Below are 13,984 nucleotides of genomic sequence, written 5' to 3'. Positions count from 1 at the left end.
TGAGACTTTTTTTCCTGAGTCACAGAATTATTCCCCTGCATAATGCTACAGTGCACAACAGGAAGATTGGCTACAAAGCCCGTTTACGAGATTGGCTACTTGGAAGTAATTTATGGCTTTAACCAAAAGTGTGGATTACTGAAGTTTTTGGATGTTAAGCTTCTATGGCAATGTCTGTGCAAGTTCTTATGGCAATAACACAGTGGTTGGGGAAGCCATCTCATTAACTGCTGTTGGTCAGTCATTATGATCTGTGACATTTTAGCTAAATGCTGTCAGGGACAAACCATCCCAAGAAAAATGGTCAGCTTACCCATCTGGACTACAGGCTTTCAGAAAAATTGTACCCATGTTTCACATTCTTCGTATCTTTGAGGAGATGATCAATACGCTAATAGGAAAAGAAAATGAGAGAGCCCAAGATGGTCTTTGAGGGCTGCACTATGAGACGGGTGGGGCTGATAATTTTCTGAAGTGCTCAGCATTGCCAGGTCCAGCCCAGATCAAGGACAGAAGAATGTGGATGGCATTTAAAATCCAAGGTTTAATTTCACTTTGGAGTTAGAGCTGGCCATTGGCATTTACATCTTAGAACAAATGCTTCAGCTGTGCATTGTAAAACCTTCCCAAAGCCAGCTAGCCTTTCTACACTTCAGGGAAAGATTGCTGCTTTGGTTGGCTGTTTATACAGTGCCTATGAAACAGGGGTGCTTAAATTGTGACTGGAGCTCTTAGCCAATGCTCCAGCAATAAAAATCAGCAGCAATCATAAAAGCAAGCCTACATCATACAGTGTAAGATTTGGTGGAAGCATGTTGCCAGTGTGACAGAGAAATAGATGAAACGTTCGGTCTGAACAGAATTTCAAAGGTTTAAATTTAAAATAAGGGGGGAAAAAAGTACAGAAAAGGGCATACTTAAAATTTTAAAACTTCAAATAGAGTCAAACATCCAAACACTATCTGAATCCAAGTCAAGCCCATTCCTTTAAAACCCTAAGCTTACACTTCTACAAAATTCAAACAGAACTGTACAGTTGCCCTGCATTTCCAGCAGAAGGACTGTCACGACCTCCTGAATCTCAAAAACACACCACTGTGGTGCACCGCCTCCTCTAAGCAGAGACCGGGGGACAAATCTAGCTGAAGGGTCTGTGACTACAGCAAACATTAGTCACAGGTGAGGCTAGTGGTAGGATATAAACACTAGTGCAAATGTCCCAGCTCATGTGCATTAGTGGCACAACTCTGCCAGAACTCTGCGTTACACAGCCTATATGAGATTATTTATGCTCTCCAGGGGACAACCCAGTTCTTTACCTCTCTTGAAGGAAATTCACTTATGTTATGCTGGTAGAAGTTTTGAAATACTCTCAAACCCCTTCTGACATGCACTACTATGGTAAATTGGAGGGTGTAGGGAAGAAATGGCTTTAAAAAGCTTGAGCTCACTTACAGCAGCGTGTTGAGTACCGATGCGAATGGCGTAACTCCAATACCACCAGCCACACAGAGGCTGACCTCATAGTTCAGGGATTCCTCAAAGGGACTTCCAAAAGGTCCATCCACATACAGTCTGCAAGAAAAGCAAAAAGAACACTTTTAGAGAAAGCTGCAAAAATCAAAGGAGAGAGGGAAGGCAAAGAGGATTGGAATTAAAACTCTACAAAGAATTTGTTTCAATATTTTATTACTCCTGGGATGCAAAATATGAAAACCTTTGTCCTTGAAAGCTTGATGTGGATGACTGTGGAGAGAAACCAATGTACAGGTGGCATGAAAAAATTGTGTCAGATAAAATCTCCTGGCACATTCCATGATTAGACAAGCCTTTTTAAATCAAAGCAGTGTAAATGACTAAATTATTACTGTCCTTTGTGTCTGGTATTAGAGGGCAAAGAAAGTGCTGCACTGGAAACAATAACAACTCAGTGTTATTATATATATGCAGGAAGACAGAGTTTGGCTAGCCCTGCCTAGAAGGTTTATCTCTTGAATATCAGGAATGTGATGTATCCCAAACATATATCTGAAGAGGGGCAAAAAAATCACTGAGATGTATCCCTTTGCCTCATGGCTTTCATTCTTAAAACAGTTTTGTCTACCTGTTTGTAAAGATCTCTTAGGAGACTGAGTTCCATTTCCAACCCATTTTGGGTATTTCAGAAACTGATGAAAGGTCAGCTTACTGTAACCTAAAAATGGGACTTTAGACATCTTCACAGGTTTGACCTCCAAATCTTCAGTACTCTGCTGAAAGTCTGACCAAGGCCACCCACAGACACAAAGTTTATGGACAGCAATTTTTCTACTAAGACTCACATAACCCCCATTCTACCTATGTAACAGCAAGTGCATCTCCTGGCTACAGTAATAGATTAATCTTTACAAATAATTACGAAGAAAAATTGAACAATACATTTGATTAAGGTTCATTCTGCATATGAGTGAATTACTGGATCATCACATTTTAGGTAACCAGTGGGACCAGCGCTGTGTTCAGCAGCTCAGTGACAAAGTATTTGCTCACAGCAAGGCTGTCTGAGATCAACCTTTGGCATGACTCCAGAAAAAAGCTCCAACATATACATTTTTATACATACTTGTGCAATTATGCAACTAAGCTAGGCACAGTGTACACCTAATAAATGGACATAGGCTTCTCCTTTATATCATCAGCCAGAGACTTAACCACTAAAGAGGCGTCTCTTTTCCCAGACAATGTCTTCCAACCTCTGATTCTTTCCTACTGAGGGATGGCTTTTAGCTATAATTTAACATCTTACAGCCTGATCCCCTTTCTTTTAGCTTTGTGGTCTGACCCTTGGCATCTTACCAGTCACGACAACATCTTGTCTGGGTTATCTTCAGCCAATATAGTCCTCTCTGGGAAATTTCTTCCAGACCTTTGCTATTACTGACATCTCAATGCCTTTTATGTTAGGCTCCTTCTTCTAAAGTTTCTTGTCCTAAGATAGCTAACTACCTATTTTCTGATGGATCTGGAGATAAATGGCTGATCCCTATCTATGCTCTGTCTTACAAACTCCTTTCTTGGGTCTTGGTGTCCTACCTGGAGAGACAAGGAGAGACACAGGGCCAGCCATACCTATCATCAGAAGGCATCAGAACTCTTGGCAATAGTATATAGTTAAAATACATCACTGAAATTCATAACTAATCAATCTGCAACCTAAATATGCTTATACTTATTTATGTCTTTATATTCCGAAGTCACTACTGTGTTATCTTGGGGAATCTCAAACCTTTACAACACCAGGTATGTTAGTACCGCCATGGTGAGAATACATGAAAAACAAATTCACTCTTACTTAGGACAGATAAATTCTTTTGCATAATGGGGCCAGGAAAAACTCAACTGGATGTGTGCATACAATATAAACAGAATTTTAAGTGTCTTCTCATGAAATGCTTCCTGTTACATAACACTTTATTCCCCATTTGCTTAAAAAGGGTTTACTTTCCATTAATGATATGAGACCACTGTTGGAGCAGAGTGCAGCAGCAGCTGCTTTAAGAAATATCCTCAGCACTGCATTGTCATTTGACTGAGGGGGTAAAGGAGCATCTCTTATTTAAATAAGCAGCAGGGGCAATGTAGAGAAACCCAACGTAGAAAGGTGTGTGGTCCAGGGACATTTTGAGAGAAGTCCACAAATGTTACGGGTCTCAGATGTGTGTCTCAACAGAGATCTAATTTGGGGATATCTGTGTGGGCAAGAAGGTGAAAAATCTGTACAGGATTACCAAGACCAGCAACTGAAATCCACTGCCAATCCTGGCATACCTCCTATGCACATGTTACCCTAACCAGATCCTGCCTAGCTGGTGAAATCTGGAGAATTGCTCCCGATGGTATTAAGGGCATAAGCACAGGCCTGAGGGAAATCTCTTGTACTCTGCATATGAAGCACTAACTTTCATTAGGATATACAGACAAAGCCAACATTTCGGGGGAGAACAAGCAAACAAAACAAAAGCAAACCAGCAAAGCAGATTTTCCCAGAAATGTCCACAGCTGATGTGACTATAGTCATACTTTGTATGGGTGCCACTTAGCAGGCTTGCACTTGAGCCTGCTTGAGGACTATCTCAAGTATGTATGCCTGCTCTCACATGGGACTAAGCAATTCCTGGAAAGTCTGAGTGCCATTGAATACCACTGATTTGATCATAAGTTGAAACATGCAAAACCTCCAAACCAGACACGCACGTGTCCTATTCCATGCCAGAAATCAAGAAACAAGCTTCAATTAAACATGTATTTTGATTAGGCTGCTTCAGTTCATGGCCCATTAGCCAAATCTGGCCTGCAAAATATTTTTATCTGCCCACTGGTTCTTCCTCTGAGGGAGTGAGGCGCAGTTGTTTGGACAGCAAATGCAGTCAGAGGAGCCAAGGGCCTCCTGCTGTGCCTGCATGTGGCCCAGCACAGAACAGCCAGAAGTCACCACTTCCAATTGCAAGAAAGAAAAACAGGGAAAAAGCTGGAGAAATATTGCTACTGCGTTAGCCCACTCTACAAGACTTGGAAAGACTGATTCCAAGGATAACATAATCTCCCTGGATGATTTTGTTGAATGGATGTCATAAACACGCTATTTAACCCCAGCGTGCTATGGGAATAATTTATAACAAAAAGAAATGTGTCTCTGATGCCCTGATGGAGGTGGTCTGTTAGGAACTGATCCTTCTTCAAGTCAGAGGAAGAAAAAAATCGGATGCCATATAAAGCAGCGCGGTGAAGAACAGAGCACTGATTCAGCCATTGACTTCTGCAGGGATTATGCAACTTTCACTTCCTGTCAACACACTCTTCCTTTCGTCTGGTAGAAAGGAAAAGTTCTGTACAGAAGTGGCTCATTATTGCAAATGAAATCGCACAGCGTTCAATAAAAAGACAGATGAGCCAAGGGGAGTAGGATGTCGTTTTGTTTCTTGAGTTATGTCCCAGATATATCACACTACTATATTATGGTCTCCCCCCAAGCTTTAATTTAATTAACATGAAGGAAGGGAATAGAATTTTAGTAAAAGTTTAGAAATTCCCCCTTCAGGCAAACTTATTCAAATAGTGAGTTGTTCTTTTCGCCAGTATTCATTTCTTGTCTTTAGACTGCTTCCAGTTATTCTGGCACAATTTCTCAGCTCACAAACAGAAAAAAGCCCTTCAAAACAGAATGCATCACAAAAACCAGCAGAGCACAGTATTAAAAAGCATCTTATAGATGGCTGGTGAACGTATTTCCTATTTAAAGCCCACATATTCTACAGTACAGTAGTACAGAAGTACCCCAAAAAGCACCAAGATGGATTTTTCCAGCACTGGGCAATACAACTGCAGTAACACGTGGCTGTCCCTAAATCAATGGACACTGTTCTGGGGACAGGGGCAGCTGCACTGCTTTTGAGACCCAACTTGTCACCTTCTATCAGGAACTGCACAGTGATGTGTGGAGACACCTGCCCACACCTCTGCTGGACTTAGAAAAGCTTAGTGCCTGCCTCCTACTTCACTGCTCAGCTGTAAATGCTGTATTACGTTGGAGCTTTGGGAGCTACCGCAAGACATTATCATGGATATTAGTGGAATAACAGATGGATAGGGGAGTTAATTCAAGAGTTTGTAGGAAATTTTAATTAAAGAAGCATCGGCATTTGCAAACTGAACAGAATGACTGGATACTAAGTACTGCACAAAGCACAGAAAGTAAGTCCTCATCTGACTGAAGTCTGTGGCAAAACTCTTGCTCATGTCCACGGAGCACAGATTTCACTGAGCAGTGTACCTGATATCCATGGAGCAGTATTCAGTTTGTTGCTAAGACCCAAGTGTAGATATCTTTGTATAAAGATATACTAAGTCCCCAATACAGTCAAAAGAGATGCAGCCCAGATGATTAATGTATTCAGGGTGCGACGAGCTGCTCTATGTCTACTGATTGTACTGACTCAATTCAACAGGTCCTTGGAGATCGGTGTCCCTCTGAATGGCTGCTGAAGGCCTGGCAGAACTAAACTGGCATCAGACACCTAGCTGGAGGCACCTGAAGCCAGGCATAAAATCTCCACGGAGATAACTGGACATCAGATACCCAGTTCGCACACAAACACCTGCATTTACATATCTTCAGCTGGAGCTGAATCCCGTCTGTGATTCCCTATGAAGAGCCCATGTCCTTGGATTCAACAGATTTTGGATAAAGTTCCCCAAAATCAAAATAAAACCAAGTAAACAACCCTCCTCCCACATTTTTTCTCTTTAACTTGCTCTACCAAAACCTCAGCTCAGTACCACCACGATGGATACAGCCTCAGACCTCCAAGGAACTGACTCTCTGCTCGCTTCAACTCTCCTTGTGCTCTCTTGCTGCTGTAACTCCTCTCCCGTCTTACACACCAGAGGGATGCCACCACCTCCCTCTGATAGCCCACAACACCAGCTCCCACCCCCATGCAATAAATATTCCAAGTGCCTTCATGTTCCTCCCACACTGCCCTTCATGCCTGGGAGGAAATTTCTGTAAACATCTGCAGAGCTATTTCATTATCTCCCTTCAAAATCCTTCTTACGGTTCCTCTCCTGGTTTCTCTAATATCTAAAAAACCAATAAACCAGAAGTTTACAGCAGTCAGGCTGCTGACTTGCTTGCCACAGCTCAATTATGTTCTGGCCCAGTACTGTTTCACTGTTTCCCTGAATTTTGTTGTCTGATGGTACCCATCTGTTGTCTTCTGTTCTTCAAGTTAGCGTTGATTTGGTCAGGGCAGTCTCTGCTGTGTGGCTGGGCGTTATCAGGAGGGCTTCCTGACGCACGGTTCTTCAGGGCACTAATAATAATACTGATAAATAATACTGGAAACCATCCAATTCTGAAACTTATATGTGAGGAAATGTTTCATATGCTAGGCTTGCAGAAAGCAAAACGGACTGCAGAAGTGTTCCAACATAATTTGGACCCAGGGCTCAGTTCACAGTTTTTAGTAAAAACCTAGTTACAACAAATTTTACTTTTCAAAGACACTGTACTTACTACTATGCAAAAATTTCAACCATTTTCTACAGCAAAAATCCAGACAGCTGCTTCATCTTTTGAAGTCATGTCATTATTTAAACTTCAATTAATAAGCATATACTCTGACATTATTTTTCCCGAATGCTTGTGATTGTTGACAGCATTTTAGTACCAACATCCTTTTACAGCTGAAGAACCAACACTTGAACAAAGTATGACATCCTTGGTTTGGACGGATTTCCAAAACTACTATGGCTTTTCAGGGCTTGTAAGTGTAACAAAATGTGACATCTGGCATGTGAGATCAGAGGCTCCCATGTGTTCTTCTGACATTGTGAAAGATGATGTTTTCGTTACAGAAAACAGCACTCCCTCAGACAAGTAAGCTTGTAAAACCCAGTGGGTCCAATTAACTTTACATACTATTTTGCACGAGATTGCACAGTGTTATCATTCTAATTCAGATTTCATTAGGCCTTATCTCCTTTTTTTAAACATCTTGAGTTTAATTTATGATTGCACATTTTTTTTTCTTTTCAACTTCAAACATGTACTACATACATTACAGTACGTACTACATACATTACAGTATGTACTAGAGCTTGTAGAAATTTCCTTCTCTCTTCCATAGCAGTTGCTTCCTTTATCTGTTGGTATAACAACCAATTGTAACAAAGTAGATGGCTTAAAAAAATACTGAATCATTTATCACCACATTTTCTTCTCACAGTAACATGGCAATTTATCATTATTTTATTTAAGTTCTAGTTAAACCATTGCATTTAAGTATTTCAGTACCATTGTTTTCTCCTTGGTTAGGTAAAACAAAATGAAATCACCTGTTCTTCAGCTTATTATATCCTCAAGAGCCCAGGGATGATTGAAGAAGAATTTCCATCTGAGATGGCACTTCCACTGAAGACAACAGAAAACAGACACTCCTGATGGACACCCTTGCAAGTGTGGCTCTTCCTTCTTCAGAACTTCTATAGCACTCTAAGACTGCAATTTAATACTGCCTTCTCTCAGACCAAGTTATTTTTCCTCAGAACTGAATAAAATTGTCTAAATATTTCCCAAAAATATTTATGGACAGGCTGTATCTCTCATTGCTGACTATCACAGGAGAGAAGCATCAGTTTAGACCATTCGCCTACTTCATTAAAAAGGTATGTAAAACCATTGTGAGAACTACAATCAAGTATAATTATGTATTCAGACAACTTTGTTCTCTCAAAGAAGTACACGTACTTTCTGTTCCAAATTCTTGGTTCAATATTCTTAATTAATGTTACATTAATTCTTCTCCATGGCAGCCTTTTTACTGTCATTTTTATAAAATGTTTCCAAAATGTATTCCTTTGATTAAAGATCACACATGATTTAATTTTATTATAAGAAGAAATCCAATTTTCTACTTACTTCGTTAACAATTACGGTAACTTTTATGAGGTGCCTTGCCTCTGTAAACTTGTCTCCTACCGATTCTGCCTCAGCTAATGAAGTAAAATAAAAAGAAAAGTAATTGTAATGACTGTACTACCTGTTTTAAACTTGCCTTTTGAAAATTTAGTTTATCATTAAGTGATAGATGCTGCTTCGGACCAGCAGCCACAACTAGGTTGAACATGTTGGTGGCCAGGTTTCTTCCCAACTTATTCAATGCCACCACAGGAGTTATCTGCCCATTTCATGGTATTTTTGTTTTGAAGTAGTCAACTTCCATATTTGCTCTTTTGTGTCTTTTAATAGTTAGAGGAAGCTTTTTCTTGCCTGTACTGGTGCCGTTGGTGGCCATCTCAGCGTTGCCATCTAGCAGACAGCATGCGTCCTTCTCACACGAAGTGCTGATATTAGCACTGAGCCCTTTTCCTCCCTTAGTAAATTATACTTGCTAAGATGGGATTTCCCCTTTCCCTGTGTCACTGGAAATGCCTTCAGCCTCAGTGTCTCAAGGGTACTGTGGAATACCTAAAGCAACTGAAGGAGCTGTACTGCCAGAGTCAGATGCTGATTCAAGTTTTTCACACCTCTAAATATTACATATGCTTTTTGAGGCTTTTAGCCAGCACTGGAGGTCTAGCACAGTTCCCTCAGCCATTGTTCAAGTATTTTCAAGTTAAGTTACAAAAGAAAAAAAAAGAAAGGAAAAGACTGAAATATTTACATGGGAGTTTCAAGAAGGCCTGAGAGTATATACACAAGACATAGTAGCCCCCCATGGAAGCTGCTTTGTGCTTATTTACAGATATATATGAGGGGAGCATATTGTATCAAAGGTCAAAATACATTTTTGGTAGTAGGGTGGGGGAAACAGCAGACCACTCTAACAAGACATCCACATTGCAAGTAGGCTTTTCCCAAAAAGCTCCAATACATCCTAGGGGCTGGGGAAAGAAAAGTCGGCACCTGCTGACAAATTTCAAAGATGACAAGTGCAGAAATTAAAAGCCTAGCTAGGTAGCTGGAGAAACAAAATGGGAGGAGAGAAGAAGCTGACTGGTGTGCCGGCAGATACAGTTGGTAGCAGATCTGTCTGAAGACAAAGACCAGGAACACCACAATCCATTCCAAACGCAGTTTGTTCTGGCCATGGACTACATTAAGTAGAGATGAAGAATTAAAAGTGGGAATAAGCAGAAAGGAAGAAAGGAAGAAAGGAAGAAGGGAAGAAGGCTAGAAGGGAAGAAAAAGGATAAATCACACAACAAATCCTTCAATTTAAATGAAATAGTCAATCCTGGAATAAAATGGGATCCTCAATATATAGTAAACATGAGCAGAAATACGCTACTTAGAATGTAACAGACCCCAAGAAAAAACTGCCATGTCCCACTGCTGACTCTTTTCTGTCATTGGGTGTACATTGGGTAAGCAAAGTAATTTAGTCGAGTCACAAGCCCATACTTTCTCTGGAAAACTCTCTTCGCAAGGATATGTCTCTCATAACTACACTCTTTAAGGAACAATGCTTTCCATGAGCCTCACATCCTATAAAGGACTGTTAATGTGTCTATAGGAGTAGGTCTCCTTCAGTGCAGCTATATGAAGCAAATAATCACTGGTTTGGGGGTCTGTAAAACATCTCTGCTTGAACTTAGCTGTCAGGAAGCCCACAAAGAAATTCTCCAAATATTGCCCTGACGGTTGAGAACTGAGGTCTGCAAGGTAATAGGAAGGCAACTCCAGGTGGCTTCCAGATGTTCAGTGATGGTCAGAGAAGTTCATTTCCTTAGATGGACAGCCTCTTATCTGGAAAGGGCTAGAGAAAACTGGCAAAGCCAAAATGTAAACTAAAGAACACCTGCTGAAAGCTAGATGGAACCACACACAGTTGCAGTAAAATGTCAGGTTAAGGATGAGATCACTCAGTTTGGAGAAAGAATTTCTGAAGTCAAAATAAGCCTAAAGATGATTGTCCACAGAAATTCCCAAAGAGAAGCTTATCAAGCTACCGGAGAATATACTGCATTACATCATAGATGAGCTCAAGCCAGCCCTGAACATCTTGACCTCTTCATTGTTTTCCTCTGAATATGCTCCAACTTCTTACTTCGAGTTCTGTATTTAAAGTGAATGGCCCATTATTGTCTGCAGTGCTCCAATTTCAGTCCTGCCAAGGCTCTATATAATGGCATCATTATTCATAGGTGGTAGTGTCATTATTATTACCTTTCTAGACATACAAAGATGACTCTGTACAGCCCTCTGGCCTCTTAGGTTATTCAAAACAAAGCATTTTTAATCCCTTCAATTTTTAAATTCCTTTATGCTCTTCCCTTTCCGTGTACTGTAAGAATATCCATGATAACAGAGAGAATCTTATTTTTAGCATTTCTGTGAGCTTTAAGAAGCTGAAAGAGAATAGGTGACCCTGAACAAGACAGACAAGCAGAAGACTTTGCAAGAGATGGAGAGGAGATGAGTGTTTAAATTCACACCAGGCACTTCAAATATAAAATTCCTCTCATAACCTTTCCCACCCTTACTTTTCATAAATATCCTGAGGGTTGCAACCCACTGGGTGCAAAGCATTGCTGTAAGGCACAGTGACTAGAAGGCAGCGAGGAGAACAGAGGCTGGATGTCACCACAGAACACATCCGGCACAGATTTAGGGTCCAAGACGAAGGCACCCTGGGGCTTTTGCTGTAGGCCCGATACCAGTTCCTACTGGTAAGGCACCGTGAAGTTGTTCTGTGAATGCACAGAGAAACCACAGCGTGTGTGCCTCGTCGTGTCGCTCCGGGGGCACACGGGAAATCTGACTTGAGACTTCTTGCACAAAATCAGTGTCCTACAGCTCCATGCTGGCTACGCTGATCCCTGACATGTTCTTTGTCATTGTGAAATGCAGATCACAAGACGGTGCCCCAGGCCTGACCTCAAATGCCAGTTTTGATCAGTCTGAGAGGAAGAAAAGTCCTCCTGCCTTTTAGTCCCATCTCCCTGGCCCTCTCTCCTTTCCAGAACGTCATTCAATTCCTCAGCCATGCTCTTCCTTCTGCTGAACCAAGGTAGCAACAGTTTCTCAGACTTCCACTCCAAAAGCTTAATTTAATAGGTTAAATACTCTGATACATGCAGACAGAAGGCTGTTATAAAGTGCTAAATATGATCCTAATGTTTTTTTTCCCCTAAGCCACCATTTCTGCTTCAATTATGATAAATTGTCTCTTGGTGAACTGTCTGAAATTTCTGCTTATTTCGACTCATCTTACTTTTCTTTCACCCCTGAAATTTCCCAAATCACCTAGAAGCTTCAATCCATCTGCTCTGAAATATACTATCCTCCCTGGCTCAATATCATCTGAGGATTTAATTAACTTGATGTTTACATTTCCCTCCTTGTCACTCATTACTTAATATATTGAAAACAACAGGTCCCAAGATGAATTGCTGCATATTTGATACCTCACTCCATTTAAAACTGTCTGCGTGAGAATTATTCACTGGTTGCCACCTGCCAGCAGCTGACTTTTTCATTTTTTCTTTTTTTCATTTGAATATACTGTGCAGAATTCTTGTTTAGACAATACTTTGCTAAATTCTCTCTTAAAAAAAAAAAAAAAAGTCTGATTACAGGACAAAGAAGTGGAAAAAATGACACTGAATTCTATGACACTGGGATTTAGTTCTGCAGGGCTGAAAGCGATACTATCAAGCAAATATAGACTATATAGTCTATACTATACTCATGCTACCTACTTTTTACTAGTCCTCCTGCTATGGTACTTATATTTGCAAGTAACTACAGCAGGACATGGGCAGTACACAGTGGATGAAATACCAATGCTCTGGGTTCTGTGCATCTACCAAACCTCATTTTTCCAAGAGCTCGTTCTATACCCATCAGCTGCAGAGTTTTAGGTGTTCCACATACCATTTACTTGAAGGTTTCCTTCAACAACTGTACTTTTAACAAACTGTAAAGTAAAAAGTGGGCTGAGAGGTGAATACTTTCTGGTTGTCCCTTTCTGAAATTCTGAAACTGCATTTGTTTTTCCTAATGGTTTCATTCATCACCCATTTGCTAAAACACCACATTTCTGATGTGACTATCTGTATTTCTTGTAGAAGTGCCCAAAGGTCCCTAATGGAAAGGTACCCTTCGCCCTGTACCAAGAACTTCACCACCAGCACAAAGAGGACGGATGAATGCAGCAGCTCAGGTGCTGTTCTGGGATTGAAAGACCTACGATCAAATCTGCTCTCTGCCATGCCTTCCTCAGGAGAAGTTGGGCATGTCAATTTGACACTGTTTGACAGCATCTACCTGTCACACAGGAATAATTAGATTTCTCACACACAGCAAAGCAACAATCCCTTCATTAAAAGGCTGTGGGGCCCATGGATACATTCATAATGGTGGTCATAAACCCCATCAATATACAGATGGCAGCATTTAATGAGTATACAAAAGGGAAGGAAGGACAACTAGAGTGTTTCTAGAGATTCATTGTTCTATTTTGTCATCTAACTGATGGCTTTTATCTGCAGACCTCTCAGACACACGTTTTAAATAAGGCTAAGTGATAGCTTCCTGTCATTGGAGAACTCTTGCCAAGCCAAACAAGAGAGAGTAAAGATGACTGCAGATAAAGGCACTGGCCCTGTAATTTCCTTGTTAATTCTATTTCATCAGTTTGGTTAACCTTAGATGGCAATGTTCAAATACTTGACTGAACAGGGCTTTTTTTACCACCGATGACCTAACGATAATGAAACCATACATAATTTAGAAACATTTTTGATTTTTTTTTTTCTGTGAGTAGGTTTTATGGTGCAATGTCCCTTGAATTTTCATCCTCCAAGGAAACTTCAGGGCAGAGAAAAACAGATCCCAGCCTCAGCAAAGTCAAGACACACTTAATATTTACACACACATTGAATATTTCAAGCATGAGTCTTCTCCTTGGACATCATAAGATGGATGGAACAGGGAAACAAGTCAAATTTAATTGTCTCTTAATTGCCATAATATTTCCATGTGGTCCAGATGTTATTCACTGGTGCCAGAATTTCAGTGCAGGGTCAAATAATTAACAACAGACAAAGTTAATACAGGGAGGGGGGTTCATCTGACCAGGTATAGCTGGCATAGGCAACAAAGAGATAAATGGTTTTCTTAAACTCCAGTGATGCTCTTTAGAGTTGCCTGCAGCCAACCTGCTCTGTTTTGCTATCAAATGACTTCAGAAAGCCAGCCCAATTTTTTATAAACACCATTTGCACCGATTCCTTAGCATGGATTCCTTAACTATCGTGCAATTCTGCACCAAGAAAAAGAAAAGTTAATCATCAAAACCTCTTCAAAGCTAGATCCTTTCACCTAGTAATACGAATGCGAAATGCATAGAGTTAAAAAAAAAAGCATTCAGGCAGCAAAGTGCTGCTGTGGATGGGGCAGTGAAAGCTAGGAGAGTTCCCCACCTCAGGAGCGCTGCTT

General features: G+C 40.6%; 2 protein-coding genes across 4 annotated transcripts in view; both read right to left on the bottom strand.

Annotated features, from left to right (window-relative positions):
- Positions 1–13,984, bottom strand: part of CTSC (cathepsin C) — a 770,970-nt gene that overhangs the window by 493,252 nt on the left and 263,734 nt on the right. The gene's annotated exons all lie outside the window — the stretch shown is intronic.
- Positions 1–13,984, bottom strand: part of NOX4 (NADPH oxidase 4) — a 110,024-nt gene that overhangs the window by 10,618 nt on the left and 85,422 nt on the right. For all 3 annotated transcript variants that reach the window (XM_035542534.1, XM_050709358.1, XM_035542533.2), the window contains one exon: positions 1,456–1,575. In XM_035542534.1, the coding sequence (XP_035398427.1) occupies positions 1,456–1,575 (120 nt within the window). The remainder of the gene's footprint in view (positions 1–1,455; positions 1,576–13,984) is intronic.

The sequence above is a fragment of the Cygnus atratus genome, chromosome 1 (genome assembly GCF_013377495.2).
Source record: "Cygnus atratus isolate AKBS03 ecotype Queensland, Australia chromosome 1, CAtr_DNAZoo_HiC_assembly, whole genome shotgun sequence".
NCBI classification, from domain to species: domain Eukaryota; kingdom Metazoa; phylum Chordata; class Aves; order Anseriformes; family Anatidae; genus Cygnus; species Cygnus atratus.
The sequence above is the reverse complement of the archived record's forward strand: the minus strand, read 5'-3'. Positions and strand labels throughout refer to the sequence as shown.